General features: G+C 40.4%; 1 protein-coding gene across 1 annotated transcript in view; it reads right to left on the reverse strand.

Moving 5' to 3' along the window:
- Positions 1-1,052: 1,052 nt before the first annotated feature.
- The window catches only part of LOC125242738 (membrane alanyl aminopeptidase-like), a 30,295-nt gene continuing 8,062 nt past the window's right edge, over positions 1,053-23,285 (reverse strand). Inside the window, exons 9-16 of the mRNA XM_048151658.1 lie at positions 19,175-19,364; positions 17,849-17,949; positions 17,321-17,500; positions 16,328-16,512; positions 3,796-3,963; positions 3,299-3,439; positions 2,917-2,992; positions 1,053-2,180 (exon numbers count right to left, since the gene is read on the reverse strand). Of these exons, the coding sequence (XP_048007615.1) occupies positions 2,040-2,180; positions 2,917-2,992; positions 3,299-3,439; positions 3,796-3,963; positions 16,328-16,512; positions 17,321-17,500; positions 17,849-17,949; positions 19,175-19,364 (1,182 nt within the window). The 3' untranslated portion in view covers positions 1,053-2,039. The remainder of the gene's footprint in view (positions 2,181-2,916; positions 2,993-3,298; positions 3,440-3,795; positions 3,964-16,327; positions 16,513-17,320; positions 17,501-17,848; positions 17,950-19,174; positions 19,365-23,285) is intronic.

Consider the following 23,285-nt stretch of genomic DNA (forward strand, 5'->3'; position numbering starts at 1 on the left):
ATGTGTGGCGAAGAGGAAGAGACCGTCAGACATCTAATGTGTGAATGTCACGCCCTCGCCAGACAAAGAATGAAGAACTTTGGAGCAGGCTACCTGGTACCAAAGGACTTCAAAGAGCTACCCATGAGCCTTATCATCCGATACGTGGAGACGGTCGAGAAGCTCCTGAATAGCTGAAGGATCTTAGGATCGTAGGGGTAATTGCACAAAAGATCCCGATGGGTCGAAGTGTATCCGTAAGGGCCCCCCGCAGATTTAAGATAATGTCGGTTTACTTTAAGTCAATATGACTAGGGCAAGCTAGAACCATATCGTTCTACCCTAAAGGTAAATTCAATTACTCATATGGCAGTCATTTCGACATAAGAAACTATGACCTGGGTGGCCGAGAGGATACAGGCATCTGCCGCGATCGCTGAGTACGCTGGTTCGATTCCAGCGGCCTTAGACATTTATTTTTCATACTTATGTGTAATTTATTTCAGTTTTAAAAATTAAATATTTGGACATATTACTGGGTATGGCAGAGTATCAGAAACCTAACAAAGTCTAACATAAAAAAGACATGAGAGAATTTTGTAAAGCTCGGTAAGATTTAAAAAAAATTAAGTTAGGTTTAAGTTTTTAAAATTTAGTTTTACTTTCGTTGTTCAAGTAGGTATGAATTCAAAGTATTCTGATATATTTATAAATCAAGTATTCTAGTATATTTTTGTCTAGTACATCCATACTAATATTAGAAATGGGAAAGTGTGTGTGTCTGTTTGTTTGTCCGTCTTTCACGGCAAAACAGAGCGACGAATTGACGTGATTTTTTAAGTGGAGATAGTTGAAGGGATGAATAGTGACATAGGCTACTTTCTGTCTCTTTCTAAAGCGAGCGAAGCCGCGGGCAGAAGCTAGCATATTATATTTTAATATAAAGTCACCCTACCACATTTCTATATCTATCTGTATATCTGTAAGTATGTTTGCGATACACTTAAAACTACTGAACTTTTCAATGTGGTTCTCAGGTACGACACAAATAGTCATAAATAAAACAATCAGTATATATCAAAATAAATACTTTATTGCACAACAGATTAACAACTTTTATTAACTTTCAAAAAGTTTGTAGTGCAGTACAGCTATTATAAAAATACAAAAGTAAAAAGTACAAATGCATCTTAGGTACAATTAATACTACTTTTATGGTTTTGTTTGAGTTGTTTATTTTGGTATCTTATTACGCATGTTCATAGGCTTCGTAACATAGTTGAAGTCTTGAAATCCGTGTTAGTAGAGTCAACATCAAATATTTTAGCCAACGTGGCCAAATAGTTCATCACAGTAACTACGAGTATTTGATGCTGTACCTACTTTCTTTTCCTAGCAATAATAATGAATCTAAAGGTTTATGTAGACTGCAAGGTATTCCCATATGACATGTCACATCCGGAGTTGAAATACACTTAGGGCCAGTTGTATCAACCACTGTTAACAGACACATCAACGTCAAGCAGCAGAAGTCTATGAAATTTCCCATCAAAAAAAATGCCAATGCTAACTTCGGACAGACGGTTTGGTACAACCGACCCTTAATCCATGTAATGAAATGTAATATCGCGTTCATATAGCACGGTCTGGGCTGAAGCGATGGAGCTGTCTACTACTTATGGTAACTTCTAGTATTTTCGTAAGAATGAATGGGAAAAATCTCTGGTTTGGGACACAGCTTATTGGCGTAGTAGGAGGCTTAACAGCCCCTCAACAGAGTTACCAGAGATGCGACCAGCAACAACACGCTAGGGATGGCGATGGCTTCAGAGTGCAGACCCTCTAACAGCGCTGATGATCGTGTGAGCACGGTCTGTACCCCACTGAATGCTGGCGAGACCTGAAGCGATGGAGCTGATGTCTACTACTTATGGTAACTTCTAGTATTTTCGTAAGAACTGATGGGAAAAATCTCTGGTTTGGGGAACAGCTTATTGGCGTAGTAGGAGGCTTAACAGCCCCTCAACAGAGTTACTAGAGATGCGACCAGCAACAAGACGCTAGGTATAGATGAAGGCGTTGATGATAGTGTCAGCACGGTCTGTGCCCCACTGCATGCTAGTGCGAGCTGAAGCGATCGAGCTGATGCCGACGCTGTATTCGGGGATGGACGCCTGGTTGGCGTGCAGCCATTCTTCCATCTGAAAGAAAAAGGACAATGATTGCAAGAAGTCTTTCATGTCACAATGGTTACGGCTAAGGGCTCTCTTAGTATACTGACCCCGTAGCCGAATGGCATTTTTCCAACGCGAAACGAAAATGAAACGCCGCGAAAGGTAGTCTATCTCTGTCGCGTCAATATGCAAGAGCGATAGAGATAGATATATACTAGCGTTTCGTTTCATAAGCGTTTGTGCCATTCGGCTACGCACGCTGATTTGTGTGTATTGATCAGGCTTGCATATAGTTTTATGGCCACGGCATAGTGAGACATCTACTATTGTTAGTGTTTGTAGAACAGGGTACAATAGTTCTTGTAATAAACTACGCAACTATTGTATCCTGAGGGATGGGACAAAATAACAGCAAAAAATAATTGATCTACCGTACTAGTATATAAGTGTCGAGATGCAGTTTTATCTATGTCTATTGTCTTCTATGTGCCAATATTTTTAATATTTTCATTTCAGTAATACCTTAACACTTTCGAAACCGGGCTCTACGCGGCGCTACGACATTTTCGCTACATACGGGTTTCCCCATGTAATCGGCTACGCTTCTACGAGCGGTGTGCCCGACAGTCGGGTTCTTGGTAGCGAAAGTGTTAAAAGTTTCCCTTTCGATTTTCCGCATTTAAATCGCAATTCACAGAAAATCGAAGTAAAGTACCGTATTCAAGGTGACATTAAAGTATCTCAAGAGGGTTATTGTACTTACCTCGTTGAGGCCTTCTTCGTTCAAGTAGCCAGCGAGATTGGAAAGTATGCTGTTGAACCACTCAGGGAGCATCACGCTGTAAAATAGAAGCCAAATTGAAAATATTTACAGTACATGTGGTGCTACTTTCTCGCACTCGAATCGGCTCTAGTCTACTAAAAATCGGTATGAAACGCATACAAATGCCTCATCGTCGCTGTACACATGTTCATATAACCACAGAATATATAATATTACAAATATAACGAGCGATTTATGTTTAGCAAAATCCGATTCCCCATCGACATGTTTGGAGAGACCCTCAGTCTGCACATCACTAATATAAAATTTTGTTTCATATGTTGATGTTTGTAATCTCTTTGTAATAATATAAGTAACTTACGCTCTTCTGACGTCATCAATTCTTTCCTTAAGGAACTCGAGGGCGATGTTGGCGTTTTCTCGGTTGCCTATGTACAGGAAAGTGAAGGCGTTCACGCGATCCTGGGCTTTGACGTCATCGGTGAGGATCTTCTCTAGCATTCTGAAATTAAACGTTACAGAGAGTCACAATTTATCAAGAATGATTGATTGAAGTGTTATGTACAAAAGAGTATAGGCGAACATAAAGCTCACAGGAAGCCGGTGTACTTTTAGTGCGTTTTCACATTATCCGATTCGATATCGGATGTCGGAAGGATTTCAAAAAAATCCAAGATGGCGCCTGTAATGTATGGAATATCGGTCCTACATCCGATTTCTACTAAAGTCCTTACTTTTTAACAGCTAGTCTCTCATCCTTAGTGCACCCAAGAGCCCGAAGCATAGCGACACTGTCGCCCTAGATGTTGGAGTTGATGCGTCGCTGGTACAAGAAACAAGGTTTACTTAAGTCCTTACTCTTTAACAGCTCCCTCATCCTTAGTACACCCAAGAGCTTGCAACATAGCGAAACTGTCGCCCTGGTTGTTGGAGTTGATTCGCCGCTGGTACAAGAAGTTCCAATCGTCGTAGTTGCCGGCGCGGAGACCCTCGCAGAACACGTGAAGACGGAGGTTCGGGTTCACGCTGGAAGAGAAAATCGAATAGATGTTTGAGCAAGAAGGATGCAAAATCTTAATTGATCTGTGAGATTAATAACATCGTTAGACGTCTCTGTTTGATGAAAAAAAAAATTAAGCAATTTATCATTATCAAAAGACATTTTGTTATGCCGCAGGTATTCGATGACAATTGTTCGATGATTTGCATATGCTTGTATTCCGTGCCTACAGCAGTTAGAGTGCCTAAGGATATTAGGTCCTAACATTTCAATGTGCCTCTTTATTATGTACTTATACCTACGACAAAGTCGGATTGTATAATAAAGAACCGCCGCATTACAAAACGGCTAAGGGAAATGGAACTGGCCCTGTTTTGATAACGGCTAGCCCTAATGTAAAGGCGGATTATATGATCCGGCTGCGACATAAATATGTATTAGAGATATTGCAATGAATTGCACTACGATGAGTAGATTCTAACTAATAATGGAATCGTTAATTGAAATGATATCACCGTTTTATGGAATAATAAGTGCTATTAGAATACTACTTTACCTGCATAAGAATACAACAATAACCACAAATATGACCCTTATATCTATACAAATAAAAAAGGTAAGTTCATTGTAGTTAAGTCTTTATTGAACGGTGAATAAAACGTTTATATGTCAAGTGGGCTTACATGAAGCGATCGTCAATTAGTTGAAATGGAACGGTTAAGTGGTTAAAAGCGCGTCTTTAGTGAATCAGGTACAATTATATTGTGACAGTATAATGAATTAATTATGTTAGTAATTAATGTTTATCTTTTACAAATACACACTTTCAGAAATTTCTTCGGCCTAATTGATGGCGCAGCCCTACCCAATCCTTCCTAATTTCCCTGTTTTGTTGATAGCGTGATATGCATTTGTAATTGTAACTATCTTTTTGTAAATAACTATTTTACCATTAATGATCATCTTATTAGTAGTTTAGCTGAGTAATGTTTAGTAGAATAAGCGCGGAAATTTAATCGAAAGGCAATACATATACATGCCATACCTGGGCCATTTTTTTTTCAAAGTTGTCCACCCCACTTTTTTTTGGAATTGAAAAATTTTATGTGTTTTCCACTCAGAAATGCGAGCTCTTTCAATCCTAATAGGAGAAAAAAAGTGTCCCAAGGTTTTTTTCCCATTCCGTTACCATTTTTTCATACATTTTGTATGGCGGTAACGGAATGGAAGGTTCGAAAAAATGTATGGAAATCTTGGGACATTTTTTTTTCTCCTATCAGGATCAAAAGAGCTCTCGATTCTGAGTATGAATCGCGTAAAAAATACCTATGTTACAAAAAAAGTGGGGTGGACAACTTTGAAAAAAATGGCCCACCTACTCGTAATAATACGTTTCGTAAAACCTAATGCAACGCATAATATTCGCTTTATCTTTGCAATTCTGAGACGAGATGTTGCCCTTAACTCCTTATCTAATATGAAGATGAGCATGAGCAACCCTAATAGACGAAATATTATATCTCCATATTGGGGGTAAATTTAATAGTTAAATCCCTTCACCTAGATTAATGCTCCACATCCTTTTCACTGAATTTCCCGGCCGATATTGAGGCATTACCCCTGATTGGTATTACAGCGGCCATTTTGTAAATAGCCCGTGGTCACGCGAACAACTGACCGCTTGGATTTATTAGGGGTGCGAACATGTTTACTGATAGTGTGTATGAGTATGAGTAAGCCTATGGCAATGATATTGCGCATAGTTTGATTCGAACTGTGTGGGTACAGTCATGTGCAAAAATATATAGGTATCGAAAAAAATCGTCCCATAATATACTACGCTCTTATTATACCAGACTAAGATGCTATGGGACATCAATGGGACAATATTATTTTTGAGTAAGATGCGTACACATATTTTTACATTTGACTGTACGTAAGTACCTAAATTAATTATGATCAGATTAAAATATAGGAACTTTGTGCTAATTACATTTAGGAGATACATATAAAAGTTTCTGGGAATAAGGTTATCACATTTTTTTATTATTTTGTTTTTTTTTTTTGAGTGTATCATCATTTTAGTCTTAGCACATAAATATTCAGACGTTTGGCCTCTTTATTTTTAACGCCTACAATATTGGTACCGAGCAGTTGTGCATTTAGCAGCATTACAAGGCTAGTCGCAAATTTGTCCACCGATTCTCGTAAAATGTTGTCGATTCTATGACTAAATATTTTGTTGAAATGTATTACCGTCTATTATGGTGGTAAAACCATGGTGCGTTTACTGTGATAATTATTATATCGCCAGGTTTACACAGAACCATTAGTTTCCAATGTGGTTATAGTCACCACTTCAAAAGTAATGTGGAAAGCATTCTTGTTTGCTCCCTTCTTTTTATCCTTTAAACAGCATTGAGAACCGTTTCCGGGTCCTGGTGAGAGGGTAGAAGATCACGACGTTCAGAAAAATGTGCAAAAGTTTCTGTAAGTGCACGGAAAAAAAATATTTTAACAATACTACCAGAACGTTTAGTAAAATAGATTTATCGTAACTGATACTACAATCTCGTAATAAAAACAACTGTATTGTTACGTTTACTATATCTTGAATTCAATAGAACTAAGCAAACATTAATATGCACTAAACAGTTCTGTTTGAATTACATATACGAGAACTCTAGTTTTATTTACAACTAATAGAATAAAGGTTACGATAATTCTATTAACAAGAAGCTTCTTGTAATGCCAAAAAAATAAAAATTATCTATACAATCTTAATCTTAGCGGTTACTATCACAGTATACTTCCTGTAACTTTTTTATACGTTCCCATTACTTTGTAGTTCTCGTAAAGAAATAAAAAGAATATTCTTGTAATGTAAACTCAACGAAGAGTTATATTTAAAAATATTAAGTTTGTATAAATATGTACGCATCGCTGTCAACTCTATTATTTGTATCGCAGCGTAGCGAATGCCATCGCAGTATAGTTGATATGACTGTTTTATAAGTTGGTATTACTTTGCAGCTCTTGTAAATAATGACAATAATATTCTCGTAATGTATACTGGTGAACAAATAGTTCTGTTGAAAAATTATTTAGTTAGTATTAATATTGTGTTTCGTTTTTGTAACGAAACGCCATGTTTAAGTACCATTGTATATCTTAGTGAATGCTATAGCAGTATAGTTGATTTTACTTTGCGCCTCTTGTAAAAAAATAACAATGATATTCTCGTAATATACTTCTTCCAACAACTTCTTACTCCAAATTTTACGTGAACTCTTTCACCTTTCGTGCTGTTCGGTTGTGGAATGCTTTGCCATTAAACATCAGACTTGCTAAATCCCTCCCCGTTTTTAAATCTCTCTTAAAATCTCATTACTTGTCGCTGCCTTAATCTGCCTTTATTTACTTATTAAATGTAATATATTTATGTATATGTACGTATTTAAGTAGGTATATAGTATTTATATATTATACAGGTATTTATTATTATATATCTTTATGTATGTATTTATGTACTATATTATATATAATACTTTATTCATTGTAATTTATATATATCGGCACTACCCGTTTAATGATCTATTTTCATTGTTTCCTGCTACCTAAAGGTTGTCTGGTAGAGATCGCTTCTTAGCGATAAGACCGCCTGTTGTTACCTAGTTATTAAGCGTGATCCATCTTGTGTATTTTTTTTTCTGTATGGTGCACAATAAAGAATATTATTATTATTATTTCCTTTATTCAATTTAATTCTTAGGCTAGGATTTTTATAATATGATTATAAAAGTAAAATACAAAACCACATACAAAACAATACAAAATATATAAACACATTATAAAAACCTAACCTAGGGTGCCGCCAGCAGCGGGGCAGGGCCCAAGCTGCCGGTGGTTAGGGCTGCAGAGAGAGGAACCGTCGAACTATCCGCGCTGTGTCCAAGATCACCGCCTTCTGCATCTGGCCCTCGATCCAGCCACCTAGCGAGAGTCTCTTAAGATGTTGGTCGAGACTCTTCGCTATGAGACCGTTCGCTGAAACGACTATCGGAACAATGATCGTTGATTCAACATCCCACATGGCGGTTATCTCGTGAGCCAAGTCTAGGTACTTACTGGACTTGTCCTTCTCGGCTTTCACGAGATTCTCATCATGGGGGATGGTGATGTCAACGAGCACTGCCCGGCGTTGCAGTCGATCTATTATCACAATGTCAGGTTTATTGGCTACAATAGTCCTGTCAGTGATAATAGATCGATCCCAATAGAGCGTGGCACGACCATTTTCGAGAACTGGCGCAGGTAAGTACTTGTAGTACGGTACTTCGCGGTCCACAAGGCCGTATTGAAGAGCAAGTTGCTGGTGAATAATCCTGGCTACGAGATTATGTCTGTGCAAGTACTCGCCGTTAGCAAGATGAGAACAACCGGAAATAATATGCCTGAGTGACTCTCCGGGACGGCGGCATGCCCGACAAATGTCGACCGTACCGTCCTTCAGGATATATTTCCGGTAGTTGTTCGTCATCATAACTTCGTCCGCAATTGCACAGGCAAAACCCTCGGTTTCTCCGAAGAGGTCCCCGAATCGTAACCAGTTCACCGATGCGAGCAGATCTACATCGGGTCCCGTGAGGGCCTTGTAGAACCGCCCGTGTAGCTGCTTGCTCTCTCATACCGCCTTGCGGTCCGCAGTACTTAGTACCACAGGTTTGCGCCAGTTCTGTTTCGCCAAGGAGAGCGGCGTGAGGTTTCCGTCCACTGCCACCACATCACGATGCATCCCGCACTCGTTGTTAAGGAAGTAATTCCTGAGATTGTACACCTCACGGTTGTGGAGATCTTTGGCGTTTAGGAAGCCTCGACCTCCGCACTTCCGTGGGATGTACAATCTCATAACAGACGAGCGCGGGTGTAACATACGGTGTGTGGTAAGCAGTGAGCGGACCCTCCGATCCAGGGCGTCCAGCTCAGTCTGGGTCCACCGTAGTATGCCAAAGGAGTATATGAGTAGAGGCATTACCCAGGCGTTAAAGGCGCGCACTTTGTTGCCTCCTGACAAAAGACTGTTAAGGACTTTTGTCAGCCGACTGAAAAAGCGCTCCTTCACCGACCGTCTAATGCCAACATCCTCAATACCCAACGACTGTGACATACCAAGGTACTTATAGGTTTCTGATTCAGAGATAGATCTGAACGACATCGTCTCAGAAAGTTGTAAATTTTCTGAATTTACAACCTCCCCCGCTGCACATGCATGACCGCACACTTATCGACACCAAACTCCATTCTGATGGCGGTACTGAAAACTTCTGTGGGTTTCAATAGCACCATCAGGTCTTGGGTGTTCGGTGCAAATAGTTTGAGATCGTCCATGTACAGAAGGTGAGAGATGACTTCACCCTCTCTCCGAAGCCGGCAACCTAGCCCAGAATCCTTCAGCAGCGTGCTGAGGGGATTCAGAGCTAGGCAGAACCATAATGGACTCAAACTGTCACCCTGGAATATTCCTCGCTCAATCCTTATGAAGTCTTGCGGGCCAGGGGGGCCATCCCTGCCTCCTGGTTGACGAAGGACTGTGGTCCACTGCCTCATACATGCAGCCAGGAAGGATATTAAAGCTGCATCAAGTTTATACAGCTCCAATACCCTTCTCAGCCATGAATGAGGCACCGAATCATAGGCCTTCTATAAATTATATTATTATTCCCAGTATTTATTTTCTATCTTAGGCTATAGGCTGTTTATAATATGGATATAAAAGTAAAATACAAAAACACATACAAAACAATATAAAAAAAACATATAAACACATTATAAAAAACCTAACCTAGGGTGCCGCCAGCAGCGGGGCAGGGCCCAAGCTGCCGGTGGTTAGGGCTGCAGAGAGAGGAACCGTCGGACTATCCGCGCCGTGTCCAAGATCACCGCCTTCTGCATCTGGCCCTTGATCCAGCCACCTAGCGAGAGTCTCTTAAGATGTTGGTCGAGACTCTTCGCTATGAGACCGTTCGCTGAAACGACTATCGGAACAATGATCGTTGAATCAACATCCCACATGGCGGTTATCTCGTGAGCCAGGTCTAGGTACTTACTGGACTTGTCCTTCTCGGCTTTCACGAGATTCTCATCATGGGGGATGGTGATGTCAACGAGCACTGCCCGGCGTTGCAGTCGATCTATTATCACAATGTCAGGCTTATTGGCTACAATAGTCCTGTCAGTGATAATAGATCGATCCCAATAGAGCGTGGCACGACCATTTTCAAGAACTGGCGCAGGTAAGTACTTGTAGTACGGTACTTCGCGGTCCACAAGGCCGTATTGAAGAGCAAGTTGCTGGTGAATAATCCTGGCTACGAGATTATGTCTGTGCAAGTACTCGCCGTTAGCAAGATGAGAACAACCGGAAATGATATGCCTGAGTGACTCTCCGGGACGGCGGCATGCCCGACAAATGTCGACCGTACCGTCCTTCAGGATATATTTCCGGTAGTTGTTCGTCATCATAACTTCGTCCGCAATTGCACAGGCAAAACCCTCGGTTTCTCCGAAGAGGTCCCCGAATCGTAACCAGTTCACCGATGCGAGCAGATCTACATCGGGTCCCGTGAGGGCCTTGTAGAACCGCCCGTGTAGCTGCTTGCTCTCCCATACCGCCCTGCGGTCCGCAGTACTTAGTACCACAGGTTTGCGCCAGTTCTCTTTCGCCAAGGAGAGCGGCGTGAGGTTTCCGTCAACTGCCACCACATCACGATGCATCCCACACTCGTTGTTAAGGAAGTAATTCCTGAGATTGTACACCTCACGGTTGTGGAGATCTTTGGCGTTTAGGAAGCCTCGACCTCCGCACTTCCGTGGGATGTACAATCTCATAACAGACGAGCGCGGGTGTAACATACGATGTGTGGTAAGCAGTGAACGGACCCTCCGATCCAGGGCGTCCAGCTCAGTCTGGGTCCACCGTAGTATGCCAAAGGAGTATGTGAGTAGAGGCATTACCCAGGCGTTAAAGGCGCGCACTTTGTTGCCTCCTGACAAAAGACTGTTAAGGACTTTTGTGAGCCGACTGAAAAAGCGCTCCTTCACCGACCGTCTAATGCCAACATCCTCAATACCCAACGACTGTGACATACCAAGGTACTTATAGGTTTCTGATTCAGAGATAGATCTGAACGACATCGTCTCAGAAAGTTGAAAATGTTCTGAATTTACAACCTCCCCCCGCTGTACATGCATGACCGCACACTTATCGACACCAAACTCCATTCTGATGGCGGTACTGAAAACTTCTGTGGTTTTCAATAGCACCATCAGGTCTTGGGTGTTCGGTGCAAATAGTTTGAGATCGTCCATGTACAGAAGGTGAGAGATGACTTCACCCTCTCTCCGAAGCCGGCAACCTAGCCCAGAATCCTTCAGCAGCGTGCTGAGGGGATTCAGAGCTAGGCAGAACCATAATGGACTCAAACTGTCACCCTGGAATATTCCTCGCTCAATCCTTATGAAGTCCTGCGGGCCAGGGGGCCATCCCTGCCTCCTGGTTGACGAAGGACTGTGGTCCACTGCCTCATACATGCAGCCAGGAAGGATATTAAAGCTGCATCAAGTTTATACAGCTCCAATACCCTTCTCAGCCATGAATGAGGCACCGAATCATAGGCCTTCTTATAGTCAATCCAAGCGGCCGAGATGGCTCCCCTGTTCCGCCGAACTTGTTGGCAGATGGTCATGTCTATGAGGAGGAGCTCTTTAGTACCACGGGACCCAACCCTACATCCATTTTGAGCGGGAGCCAGAATGTTGTTAGCGACAATATGCGCGTTAATTTTTGCTCTCAAAATGGATGTAAGGAGCTTGTAAAGTGTAGGCAAGCACGTAATGGGTCTGTAGTTTTTTGCTTCCGTGGTACTACCGGACTTATAGAGCAGGAAAGTAACACCAGTTGTTAGGGAAGGTGGGAGAGAACCAAGATCGAGGGCTTGTTGAAATTGCGTTGCCAAACGCGAGTGCGAGCATCGAAACCATTTTAGCCAGAAGTTGTGCAATCCGTCCGGTCCAGGACTTTTCCAGTTCTGGGCCGTACGGGTAGCACAACTTACGTCGTCGGGGCTGATGGTGATAGCCCCCATAGGTTCGATGTTCTCGCACTCGCGTTCGACAACGGTCATCCACTCACTCTCCGTGTGTTCGACGGGCACCGACCAGATGCTACGCCAGAAATCAGACATGGCAGTAGCATCCGGCAGCCGCACGTCAGACACACGAGGGTCGGTTTCCTCCCACCTTCGGTATACTTTCCTTTGGTCGCTTTGAAAAAGACGATTCTGCTGGAATCGGTCCACACGCTTTCTGTAGCGGCGAATACGGCTTGCCCATGCATAGACTTTCTGCTTCAGGAAGTCGATGCGCTCTGTGACATTGGCCAAATAGTCGCGGGGCCTGATGTCCGTCCCCGCGAATGCCTGGTTCACAAAACGCATTACTCGAGGGCGATTATTACCCCCTCTGAAGCAGATCAGCTTTGCAATGAGAGTCCTAAACGAGTTGATACGACGCTCGATCCGTACTTGCCATGCCTCCGGCGGTCCTAGTTGCACGGTCAGCGTCCGGAAACTTGACTCGAGCAACACGGCACGCCGCGATGGCTCCGCAGTACATGATCGAGTGTGTATCATCTAGATCTTTACTAGTCCGTATAAATGGCTCTAGTAAAGCGTTTAAGGCTCCCATTAACGCTAGATTGCGTCTATTCATAGGCAGACGTGGTAATCGTGGCCTAGGATTGTTTGTGGAGCGATACTGCGTAATCGCCTCTTCCAAAGACCTCCTCAGTTGCTCATTAGCAGGCTCACTCACGCTCTGACTCGCGAAGTCCCCGCCGTCGTTACCGGAATCAACCCGCGGCGCATCCGGTGTCAGGTCGGGTTCGGGCACCGGGTCCGGCGACATGGCGGGCAAATTCCGCCCCGAGGCGGGGTCCGCGCGAGCAGCGAGAGCCTCCTGGCGAAGCCGATCAAGTGTGGCGTCATCCAACCGCCTTGACCGCTGAATGACGCGCACCTGATCCGATAGTCGCTGCTCCGATACGGTGGTGGTGGGTTCAAGCGTCTGAAACAGAAGCAGCATTCTTGGACGATACGCTGACAGCCTAGTTCCCCCCTCTGTAGCCCCATAGTACGCTCGCATGACGTTCTCGTTCATCAACTGAGACCATCTCATGCGGCGCACTACACCACCGGCAGCGGGAGCCGTGGGCGGGGCAGGATGTCCCGCAGGCCCCAAGCGTGCCGGCAGCGGTGGCCGCCCTCGTCGCGCAGGTGGTCGTGGCGGCGGCGGCGGCGGCCCGCTCTCGTCGCTCGACTCGCTGGTGTCAGCCGCGGCGGTGGCGAACTCGTCGCTCGACGGCGGTTGCGAGGAGACGGACGAGGCGGGCGAGGGTGGTGGGCGTGCGCTTTGTAGAACCGCTGATTGTCCGCGTGCTTTGCTTCTTGTTATCATTTTTGTTGTCGACACATGTTGTACTTATTTGTCATGTTAGCTTCTTGCCCATGTGTTCATGATAGAATTCTCGTATCGTGGGCAATATTTTCCACAAAAACAATTATAAAATCAACATGTAAACGCAAAAATTTGAAAAAAATACAAGAGAATTTACAAAAACACGTCTGACGTTGACAGCGTCATTTTTTTTTTTTTTTTTTTATATTATTATTATTATTAATATACACCGAAAAATAATTGTTATAACAAAAATATTGTCCGCATAAATAAATGTTTTGCTTGTGTAACGAAACGCAATGTCAAAGCACTCGCGGCTTGGTCGGCGGCCATTTACGTGTCATGAGAGATCACGCGTGGACGCGGATCGCAATAGGTTATATTATTTATCGTTAAACGTACTCACTACGTATTATCCATTCGTTTGGTAGTTTCCATTTTAGGAAATGGATGAAGAGGTGCAAAAACTCTTGCAAGGATGGGAGATGGCAGAGTTGGCAAAAGCAGGTGAGTCATGTACCGTACATGTAGAACTTAGTAGATAATTAGAACTTAGTAAAAAGGCATTTAATGTTGTATTCATTTTACATTGCATACAAATTCATACGACATTACGTGGGCAAAATCTAAATACTGAACTAATAAGGACTATCCACGATAAAAAGTGGTCATACATAACATGATAAATCTTTCTTCCTGAATGCACATTTTGAAGCAATATTATATTTTGATAAATCTGTATACATAAAACTATATAATAATTAAAGCTATTCCTTATAATGCTTTAGTGTGTCTGAGGTTTCGCCGAATGTATACCATCAAGCATTTCATTTCTTGTACAGTGTTGTTTAACAAACTTCTCACGCTTCCTGGCACAATTTTATAAATACTTATATTTTTATAAGCTGTTTTACACACATTAGAATGACATCTTAGCAGACAAAAAAATACTTTTTGAAACTCATTTCGACTTTTGGGAGTCAGGAAGACTTTCTACTCCAAGCACTGACAGTTGTTTTTGTATGGAGAGCCAAAAAGTGTCAAAAAGTCGAATTCAGCAAAGTTAGAAAATCTCAGTACTTTCTTAATCTGATTACAATCAGAAAAATGATTACTATCGTAAAATCAGTATGTAATAGGGTATATTTTGGCTATTATAATTAAACATTAAAAAAATATTTTTGTCATTAAAACTGTTGTACTTAAAGACTGCAAGAAGACACTGTACAAAAAAATATTGTTATCATGAGATACATACTGCTAAAATTCATAGGCCACCTAAAGTTTATAATTTGTTTGTATTTTTATAATGTAGTTTGATATCTACAAATTATTTGACAAACATGCTGCTTATAAATTCTCATTGTATCAAAAGATTTACCATGTTATATATGACCACTTTTTATCGTGGACAGTCTTTATATATATCTGAAGTGGACGTAGAATATTACTTATTGTAAAATTTATTCATAGAAATTTTAATGTCTTTTTCAGATGATTTACAATGGTTGCAAGTTTCCTGTGACCCATGCCATACTGTGGAACAAAAGTGGAAAAATTCTGCAAAATATAAATTTTGGACGAAATGAAGGACGGTTCTATTAACACTGACGAATATATGAATAAAGTCTTGCACTAAGGATCGTTGAAATATATTTTTTTACAAATTATATAATTATTTTATTTACTTTCAGATTCACCAATTTTCACCGCTCATAGCATCCATTCCATATGCTGGGTGACCCAGGTTTCCGGATCCCAGTTTCAACTCTAGGCTTCTGTCTCTTGGAACTGGTCCTAGCAACCTGCATTTTTATCGGTAGGTACCTATGAATTTGTCTGTGCACTGTATAGACAACTAACATTTCTTGTAAATGTAAGAAAAGGTTTGTTGTCTATACAAGGTGGTACAGTAGGATTAAAGGCTGAGCCACGCCAGATACGTGTACGTAGACGTGCACGTAGCGTACGCGGTGTAAATGACGAATCCTCATTAGAGATTACACCGCTTGTGTGACGTGTTTCCCGTGTGTGTCTAACGGTGTATCATCTCTTTTGAAGATTCGTACTTTACAGCGCGCACGCCACGCACACGTCTACGTACACGTATCTGGCGTGGCTCGGCCTTTAATCCTACTGAACCACCTTGTATAGACAACAAACCTTTTTTTACATTTACAAGAAATGTTAGTTGTCTATACAGTGCACAGAAAAATTCATAGGTACCGATAAAAATATAACACGTTAACGCAATTGTATATTTATTAGAGAGTACCATAAATGCAGTTGCTGTAACTAACTTTCTTGTTCTATCAACCATTTAATGAAGTTTACATAAATGAAGAGAATGTAATATATATCAGATGACTTGTATTCTTAACGATACCTATTATTGGCCTAACTAAAGTTTTATAACCTTTACAAGAATTTCTTGTGGAGTTTACATTATTTTGTTTATTTAGACACTCCATTTGTTATAAATACTGAATAATCTAGTAATACACACAATTTGACTGTGTGACCCTTACAATATTTTTATTTTATGATACGTAATGTATATATTACCTTTACAAGAATATATTGTCAAGGTCACATTTCATTTATTAAGCTCTGCAAGAAAATATTATTTATTTGTACGGTCCACGTGTTATGATTACTAAATATTCTAGTAATACACGCTATTTTAATGTGTAGCAATTACAAGATAACTAGTTCACTAAGCTCAACGCATTTAAACAGACTAGTTTAGTTATTTATACTATGTGAACAATTGTCCCAGAATTTACTAGATTTTCTCGTTCAGATTACACTATTCAGGTATCATGGACGAGACTTTTTTCTCCGTGTGGATTTTTTGTCTTCACCGTTTTCACTTACCTGGCGCCACTATTCTTAAATGCGGTCCACTTCTCCTGTGCGTTTTTGACACAGCCCTCATGTCCGATGGAGCAGGCGAAGGATAGCACGAAGAATCGGTTCAGGGTCGTGGTGAGGGATTCACTGGGGAGCACTTCGTAGCCCAGGTCGGAAACCACGGAGTCCAGGAAGATGTACATGAATTGCTGTTGGGAATTAATTTCAATCAATCATTTCGGAAAAAATCCATAGTGTTAGTGCACGTAGCTTTAAACGTATTATGTTAGTTACATCTAAAGTACTCGAAACCGACGAGCGTGTATGAGAAACGTTATGAAAGTGTGTGAAGCGAAAGTGGTTTGTCAGGATCGTAGTAAATGGAAATCCGTCATCTCTGCCTACCCCTCTGGGAAACAGGCGTGATTGTATGTATTTATCTAAAACTAAACTATACCTCATAAATACACTTGGCCTCTGGATGCCATATTTACACTATCCTGGTGCTTCCAGAAAGCACAAGCAGGAGATTCTAATACTAATCGCACAAGGCTATTGGAACAGTCTTGCACGCGACGCATCAGGGGCGCAGTTCTTTTGCATATTATAGCACCGAAACAACTTGAATTTTGTGTGAAAGTATAATCATTACCTAATCTATTTTAAAGGTGATTTTGACATTGCGCCTTGTAAGTCAAAGCGCACCAATGTAACACAACGGTGCCCATAATATCAAAGCGCCCAAAGACTTTGGACGAAGCTATATTAATCACATAAGCAATCGAACGTTTTAATAGCAAAGGAGGAGAACGGGTAGAAATACGTGCTATATAGCTCCATACAGCTGGCAAATGAAGTATTTTATTCCTTACCCTCAAGGCTGGATACCAAACAGTGGTCCTCTTCCATCAAACGTCAAAATTTGTAAGCCAAGGGCCTTTATCAAAGAAGGGGATATTGAAATGGAGGTCTATACTTATGTACTTAATAAAGGAGCTAATTGGTACAGATACATACGTCATAGGTCTCCTGCCTTGATGGCAAATGCAGCAAACTGTTTCTCAACCAACTGAAGCCGGTAATAGCCGGGTACCACACGTAGTAGTTGGTTTCCTCCTTCAAGAAGTCTAGCACTTGCAAGCCGAGAGCGTAGGTCATGCGTTCAGAGAGCATCAGACTGAACACGTCGTCGACGATCTAAAATGAATAATGATTGTTTAATTAATAATAACAGTCCAGCGGGTTTGATTCGTGATATCATTTAACATAGTAGCAGCTTTTCACCAGCTGGAATAGAAAAGAAATATTGTAGTACCTTTAGGAAGACAACTACCATAATTAGATTTGAGCAGAGTGGATTCAAGCAAACACATGGTTGAATAAAACTGCAATGATCAAATAAGATGACGGAAGATAGAGGGGAATGGAAGAGGAAAACAATGTTGCACCGACATAACGTGGGATAAGGGTAGGAGGAAGAAGAATTAAATAAGAACATGTTTTATCTTAGACTACGCAAAAAAGATAAGTATAAACTTAGCTTACTTGAGCTCTGTTTAGGTAATGGATGGAGTTGATGTCAGCCTTCAGGGCGGCTGCCAGCAACTGCCAGTTGTTCGTGTCGTAGTTGACTCTGTAGATACCAGCTGGAAACAAATTCGTCAAGCATAAGTTATAGAATTAACAGAAGCTGGATTTGATGAAACCACAAACGAAAGAAAAGATTACAATAATCAAGAAAAAAAAAACTGGCGAAAAGGAAATATGTGCAGCGCCATATTTCCTTTTCGCCTGATACTTTAGGTTTCAGTTTAAGCTGGTAGTGTGAGAAATGGAACTATCAAGGATATCTCTTATATGTAAAATAGGTACTTTGGTAGATAAAGTAAACTAGAAAACAATATTTACAATAAAAGTTTTGAATGATTCACGGTTATTTTCATTAGACTTGTATTGACCGGGATATAGACCGTGATTACCTTTTAGTTTGTCGAAGGAGGGTAGATCGCGCGCTGTCTACGCAACTTTGACATCCACTTTGATCATGATGCATGCAACTGCGTCGAAATATCGGGAGCTCGACAAAAATCAAAAAGGTAATCACGGTATATATCCCGGTCAATATAAGTCTAATAATACTTACACTTCATTTTGCGACACAAGTGATAATTGGCGTTTATTTTATTAAGGCTATTTACTGCTGCGCAATTAATTAATAACAACTAAGATTGATGTCGAAGGAGGGTAGATCGCGCGCTGTCTACGCAACTTTGACATCCACTTTGATCATGATGCATGCAACTGCGTCGAAATATCGGGAGCTCGACAAAAATCAAAAAGGTAATCACGGTATATATCCCGGTCAATATAAGTCTAATAATACTTACATTTCATTTTGCGACACAAGTGATAATTGGCGTTTATTTTATTAAGGCTATTTACTGCTGCGCAATTAATTAATAACAACTAAGATTGATGTCGAAGGAGGGTAGATCGCGCGCTGTCTACGCAACTTTGACATCCACTTTGATCATGATGCATGCAACTGCGTCGAAATATCGGGAGCTCGACAAAAATCAAAAAGGTAATCACGGTATATATCCCGGTCAATATAAGTCTAATAATACTTACACTTCATTTTGCGACACAAGTGATAATTGGCGTTTATTTTATTAAGGCTATTTACTGCTGCGCAATTAATTAATAACAACTAAGATTGAGAGATCGCTCTTAAACGATAAGACCGCCTGTTTTTACTTCTGTTTAATTGTTTTTTGTTTTTTGTGTATTACTTGTAAACTATGTGAGGTGTGCATTAAAGAGTATTGTACCAAAAGTTTGCAGCTACGTAGGTAAACATGATTTACAAACCTTTCTGCTGAACATTGAATATGACCCACTCTTCTACACCGGCTGTCTTCTGTACAGTGTCGGTTTTGCCTGTCATGATACGCGAGGGTCGCAAGTTGTTGAAGTTCGGGTTGCTACCGGTGGTCCAGGTCAGGGGCAGTGGCCAGACTTGCTCAGTTTGAGTGTCTGTGGCGAAGATGAAGAAACGTTCCTGGAATTATAAGTATTTGAAAGTTGGAAATTGTAAACTAGGTTGACTGGGAACTTCTGGATCTGTAGATATCTACGTATATGTTTAATTTAAGATAATATCGCCAAGCTTTCTTTAAAATAGCAGCGTTTTACCTTACAATAAAACGCATATTAAGCGAAGTACCTTATTTGAAGCCTATTTTATTATATTTGAGAGAGTAATCCTGTTAACAGATGACGTAGCGGTTCACATATTAGCTGACAGTAGTCGCCATTATCCCCACCACCAGTTTTACCCTTCCAGTTTTATCCCCTCACCACCGGGCGGTGGCGCCTACGGGCGCCGTTTGCCTCATTGGTTCTCAAATTATAACCAAAACAAAGTTGCAATAAGTGTACAATTTACTAAAAAGGTTGCAATAATTATTTTAATTATGTACATTTTAAATAAAAACAGGGACATATCAGTATACATTGGAGTGTATAGGTGTTGGATTTTGCAACCTGAATGGTGAAGGTGATAAAATACATTAGTGAGTTAAACCTACCCTCCATGGGTGTAATAAAAGTAAAGTGGTGTATTGCAACGGAGTACTTTAGCCACTGGCGGCCTAAAAACTATAGGCTTCAAATAAGGTACTTCGCTTAATATGCGTTTTATTGTAAGGTAAAACGCTGCTATTAAGCTTCCTACCGTTATTTGAAGCCTATTTTATTATATTTGAGACCTGTCTGTGACCGCCTGGTGGCCAGCATAACGCCAATGTGATTAATTCCTCATCATTAGTGAAACTGGTGGAAACAACTAGTGCACTTAATAATCTGCGTGTGTGGGTGAATCATTTCAATTCAACCAACTAAGTGGAATCTGCAGTGATACATGTTACTATTTTTGTGAATACTGTATTTTTAATAAATCAATGTGAATCAAGTTATAAGATTAAATCTTATTTCTAAAAGCGAGTTCATATTTTTATTTCATTTCACCCATCAAATCATAATTTTCGGTATTGTCTGTTTCTATTAATTTCAGGATCCTTTATCATTATGCATCGATCTACTTCGCAAAAAGAAAGTGAAATCTTGTTGAGGCATTACAAGCCACAATGCTATTTGTCTTTATCACAGCAAAGCATATATGTTAGATCTATAGATCTCAGTATAACTAAGGCATAATACTATACTACTAATAACGTAACCTAAACACGTTACAGACACAAAATTATCTTCATGGCTTATTCCTTTGTATTAATATTTATTTGAAAGTTCTTATAGTCTTTATGAGGAATCAAATGCACTTATACAACATTTTACAAAAACAACGGGATCTCCCTTGAAGATATATAAAATCGACTACAATATTTCCTTACTTTGTTGTTTGCATATAATGGCTAAACAATGTCAAGTGTGTACGTACAAATTTGAACAAAGGTGATCATTGCGTGATGTCACAGTATGTACATGCATTGTATTTCCAGGCCGATTTAAGTTGGCATATACGAACAAAAGACGAATTTCATGTGCCCACCTAAAGGTGAATAATAGTAGTATACAGAGCGCAGCTATTTAGGCAATAAATTATCTTTTAATTTATAAGATTTTCGTTTCAGTCCATCTTTAATATGTACCACCCTATAAGTGGTTTCATTTTGTTGTACATATACGTATTTGCAATTAGTTGAGTTGATATGGTAAGCAGCACTACCTTTGCTAATAAGTTGTAGTATAGCTAGAAAAACACTGGTTTTCACTTATCATTGTAATATATAAGTACCAACTATATCTGCTGGATACCCATTATGGTAAGATAAATAAATAACTTGGACTAAAAATAGTTCCAAAATAGATTTTAGCATTGATTTGGCCCCATAAATTAGTTATGTCACAGGCGCATAGCTCTAATATTAGTACATTTTATGTATTTTAGACGAGTAGCCAAGCAAGACACTAAATAATTCATAACTTATTTTTGTCAAAAACAAGGGAAGAATGTAGGCAGACTCGGCGATCAGTTCTTGTTGAACATTGGTAATATTCTTGCAGCAATAACCTTCGCGGTTATTTGCCTGAATGAAGCTCCCAGAATAATCAGTGTTTGATACTAAAAATCTTAAAGAGCCGTCTTTTAGCGTTAGGAGCAGATTCAAGCTAATGAAGAGGTACATGTTGTATGTACATTCTTCTAACGTCACATTTAGGATTACGGGGCATCCCTTTTCTCGAAAAGTACTTTGGCCTCCTTCTTACCCAGAGAGCGGGTTTCTGTGGGATGTTAGACAAGTTGTCTAGGAAATCTAGAAGGTTCTTGATTTGGAATCGATATCAATCATTTGATTTAAAAGCCTTGTATAGCATGGCTTATTGTCGTTCGGACAGGTACCGTACAGATAAATTTTATTCATCTCTGATCATATCATACCCTATGTGGGTCATAGGTATTTACATACGGTAAACATCCAAATTGTTCTTATATATATTATACGTGGAAGGTTAAAGAATTCCAACGTTATATTCACATACAGCGGGGTACAACCTTATATATTATTATGTCCACAGAAGGAAGTGCAGTGTCTAACTCATAGGAAATTAATAAAGGGTTAAAGATCTGAGTCTTTGATGACGTAAATTTGATAGTCAACACAAATTGTCAGGTTTTTGCAAGCCAATTACTCAGTTCCAGTATAGATTACCACAATCTTAGATATAGGAACAATTTGGTTATTTACCACTTTTACCAGGCAAGCTGGATTACGAAGATTACACCCACTAATCCAACCTTTATTTAATGAGGAACTAGGCTCATCCCGTTCCACGTGACTTGTATTCAAAGTCATTGATTTGGTGCTGGCACAGAATATATAAAAGTACAAGTACAGAAGGCTCACTGTCAACAACCTGTCAATGGACTGCATACGACATTGAGTTTTATTGCGCAGCGACAAGGTCGTCAAACTTTATGAGCCGCGAACTCGCGGCCGCCGGAATGTATGGAAGAAATGCGGAGTGAGCCGCCCCTGGTGCTGGTTTCAGTGCTAGTGCGAGCTTCACGCTGCTAGCGGAGCCGGCAATACATATGTGGTTGAAAGGAGCCATTGACCGGTAAGTTCGCTTAGCTAGTCGCTGGCGGCTAAATAGGTTAGGTTAGGTTAGATATTTCATGAATATGATGATTTGTATTTGAAATGTATATTTACTTAATAGCATGCGTTTTCGTGGTAGTAGCCCGATACGCAATAATACACAGTATATGACTTGTGGTTGCTTTGCGGAAGCATATATTTATGTTATTGTAATATGGCCAGACGCTTAATTAACCACTTTGCGGGTCTTCCCTATACGCAGAGGCTATGCTAATATTCTGTCATTCCAATTTAAGTATATGTACTGCCGAAGCAAATACTACTTGCATTATCAAAGCACTTGTTTAGCGATATGTAACAGGCTAATACATATGTTTTATCATATCTTGCTTACCTACTTAAACCCTGCACAAACAGTTTAAGAATGCTGTTTACATTAATTTAAGAATATCCGGTTCCTGATAGTTCTAGCAGAGAGCTGAGTTGTAAGTTTAACACGCCCTGCGGAGGCTATAGCCGTGACGGCCAAAATCTCTTCAGAGATTATGTTTCGTTGGCTGAATATTCACAATATATTCATAATATTCACACGCCTTACGCAGGCAAATTATGAATATTATGGAATGGCAGATAAAATTTTATAAAAAGGCAAGTTCTATGATCACGCTACATTGCGCAGGCCAGGACGGGCTTGCTATATTATTGGTAATTCATTACACTAGATAGATAGTTTTCTTTTATTTCGTCTGCTAGTGTAGCAGTCAAATAACAAAAAATAACAAACAAAGGCCTTGCGCAGGCTTGTTATTTGTTGGGTAAGTAGAAATACTTACACGTCTTGCGCAGACGGAAGTACGACT

The sequence above is a fragment of the Leguminivora glycinivorella genome, chromosome 3 (genome assembly GCF_023078275.1).
Source record: "Leguminivora glycinivorella isolate SPB_JAAS2020 chromosome 3, LegGlyc_1.1, whole genome shotgun sequence".
Lineage (NCBI taxonomy): Eukaryota > Metazoa > Arthropoda > Insecta > Lepidoptera > Tortricidae > Leguminivora > Leguminivora glycinivorella.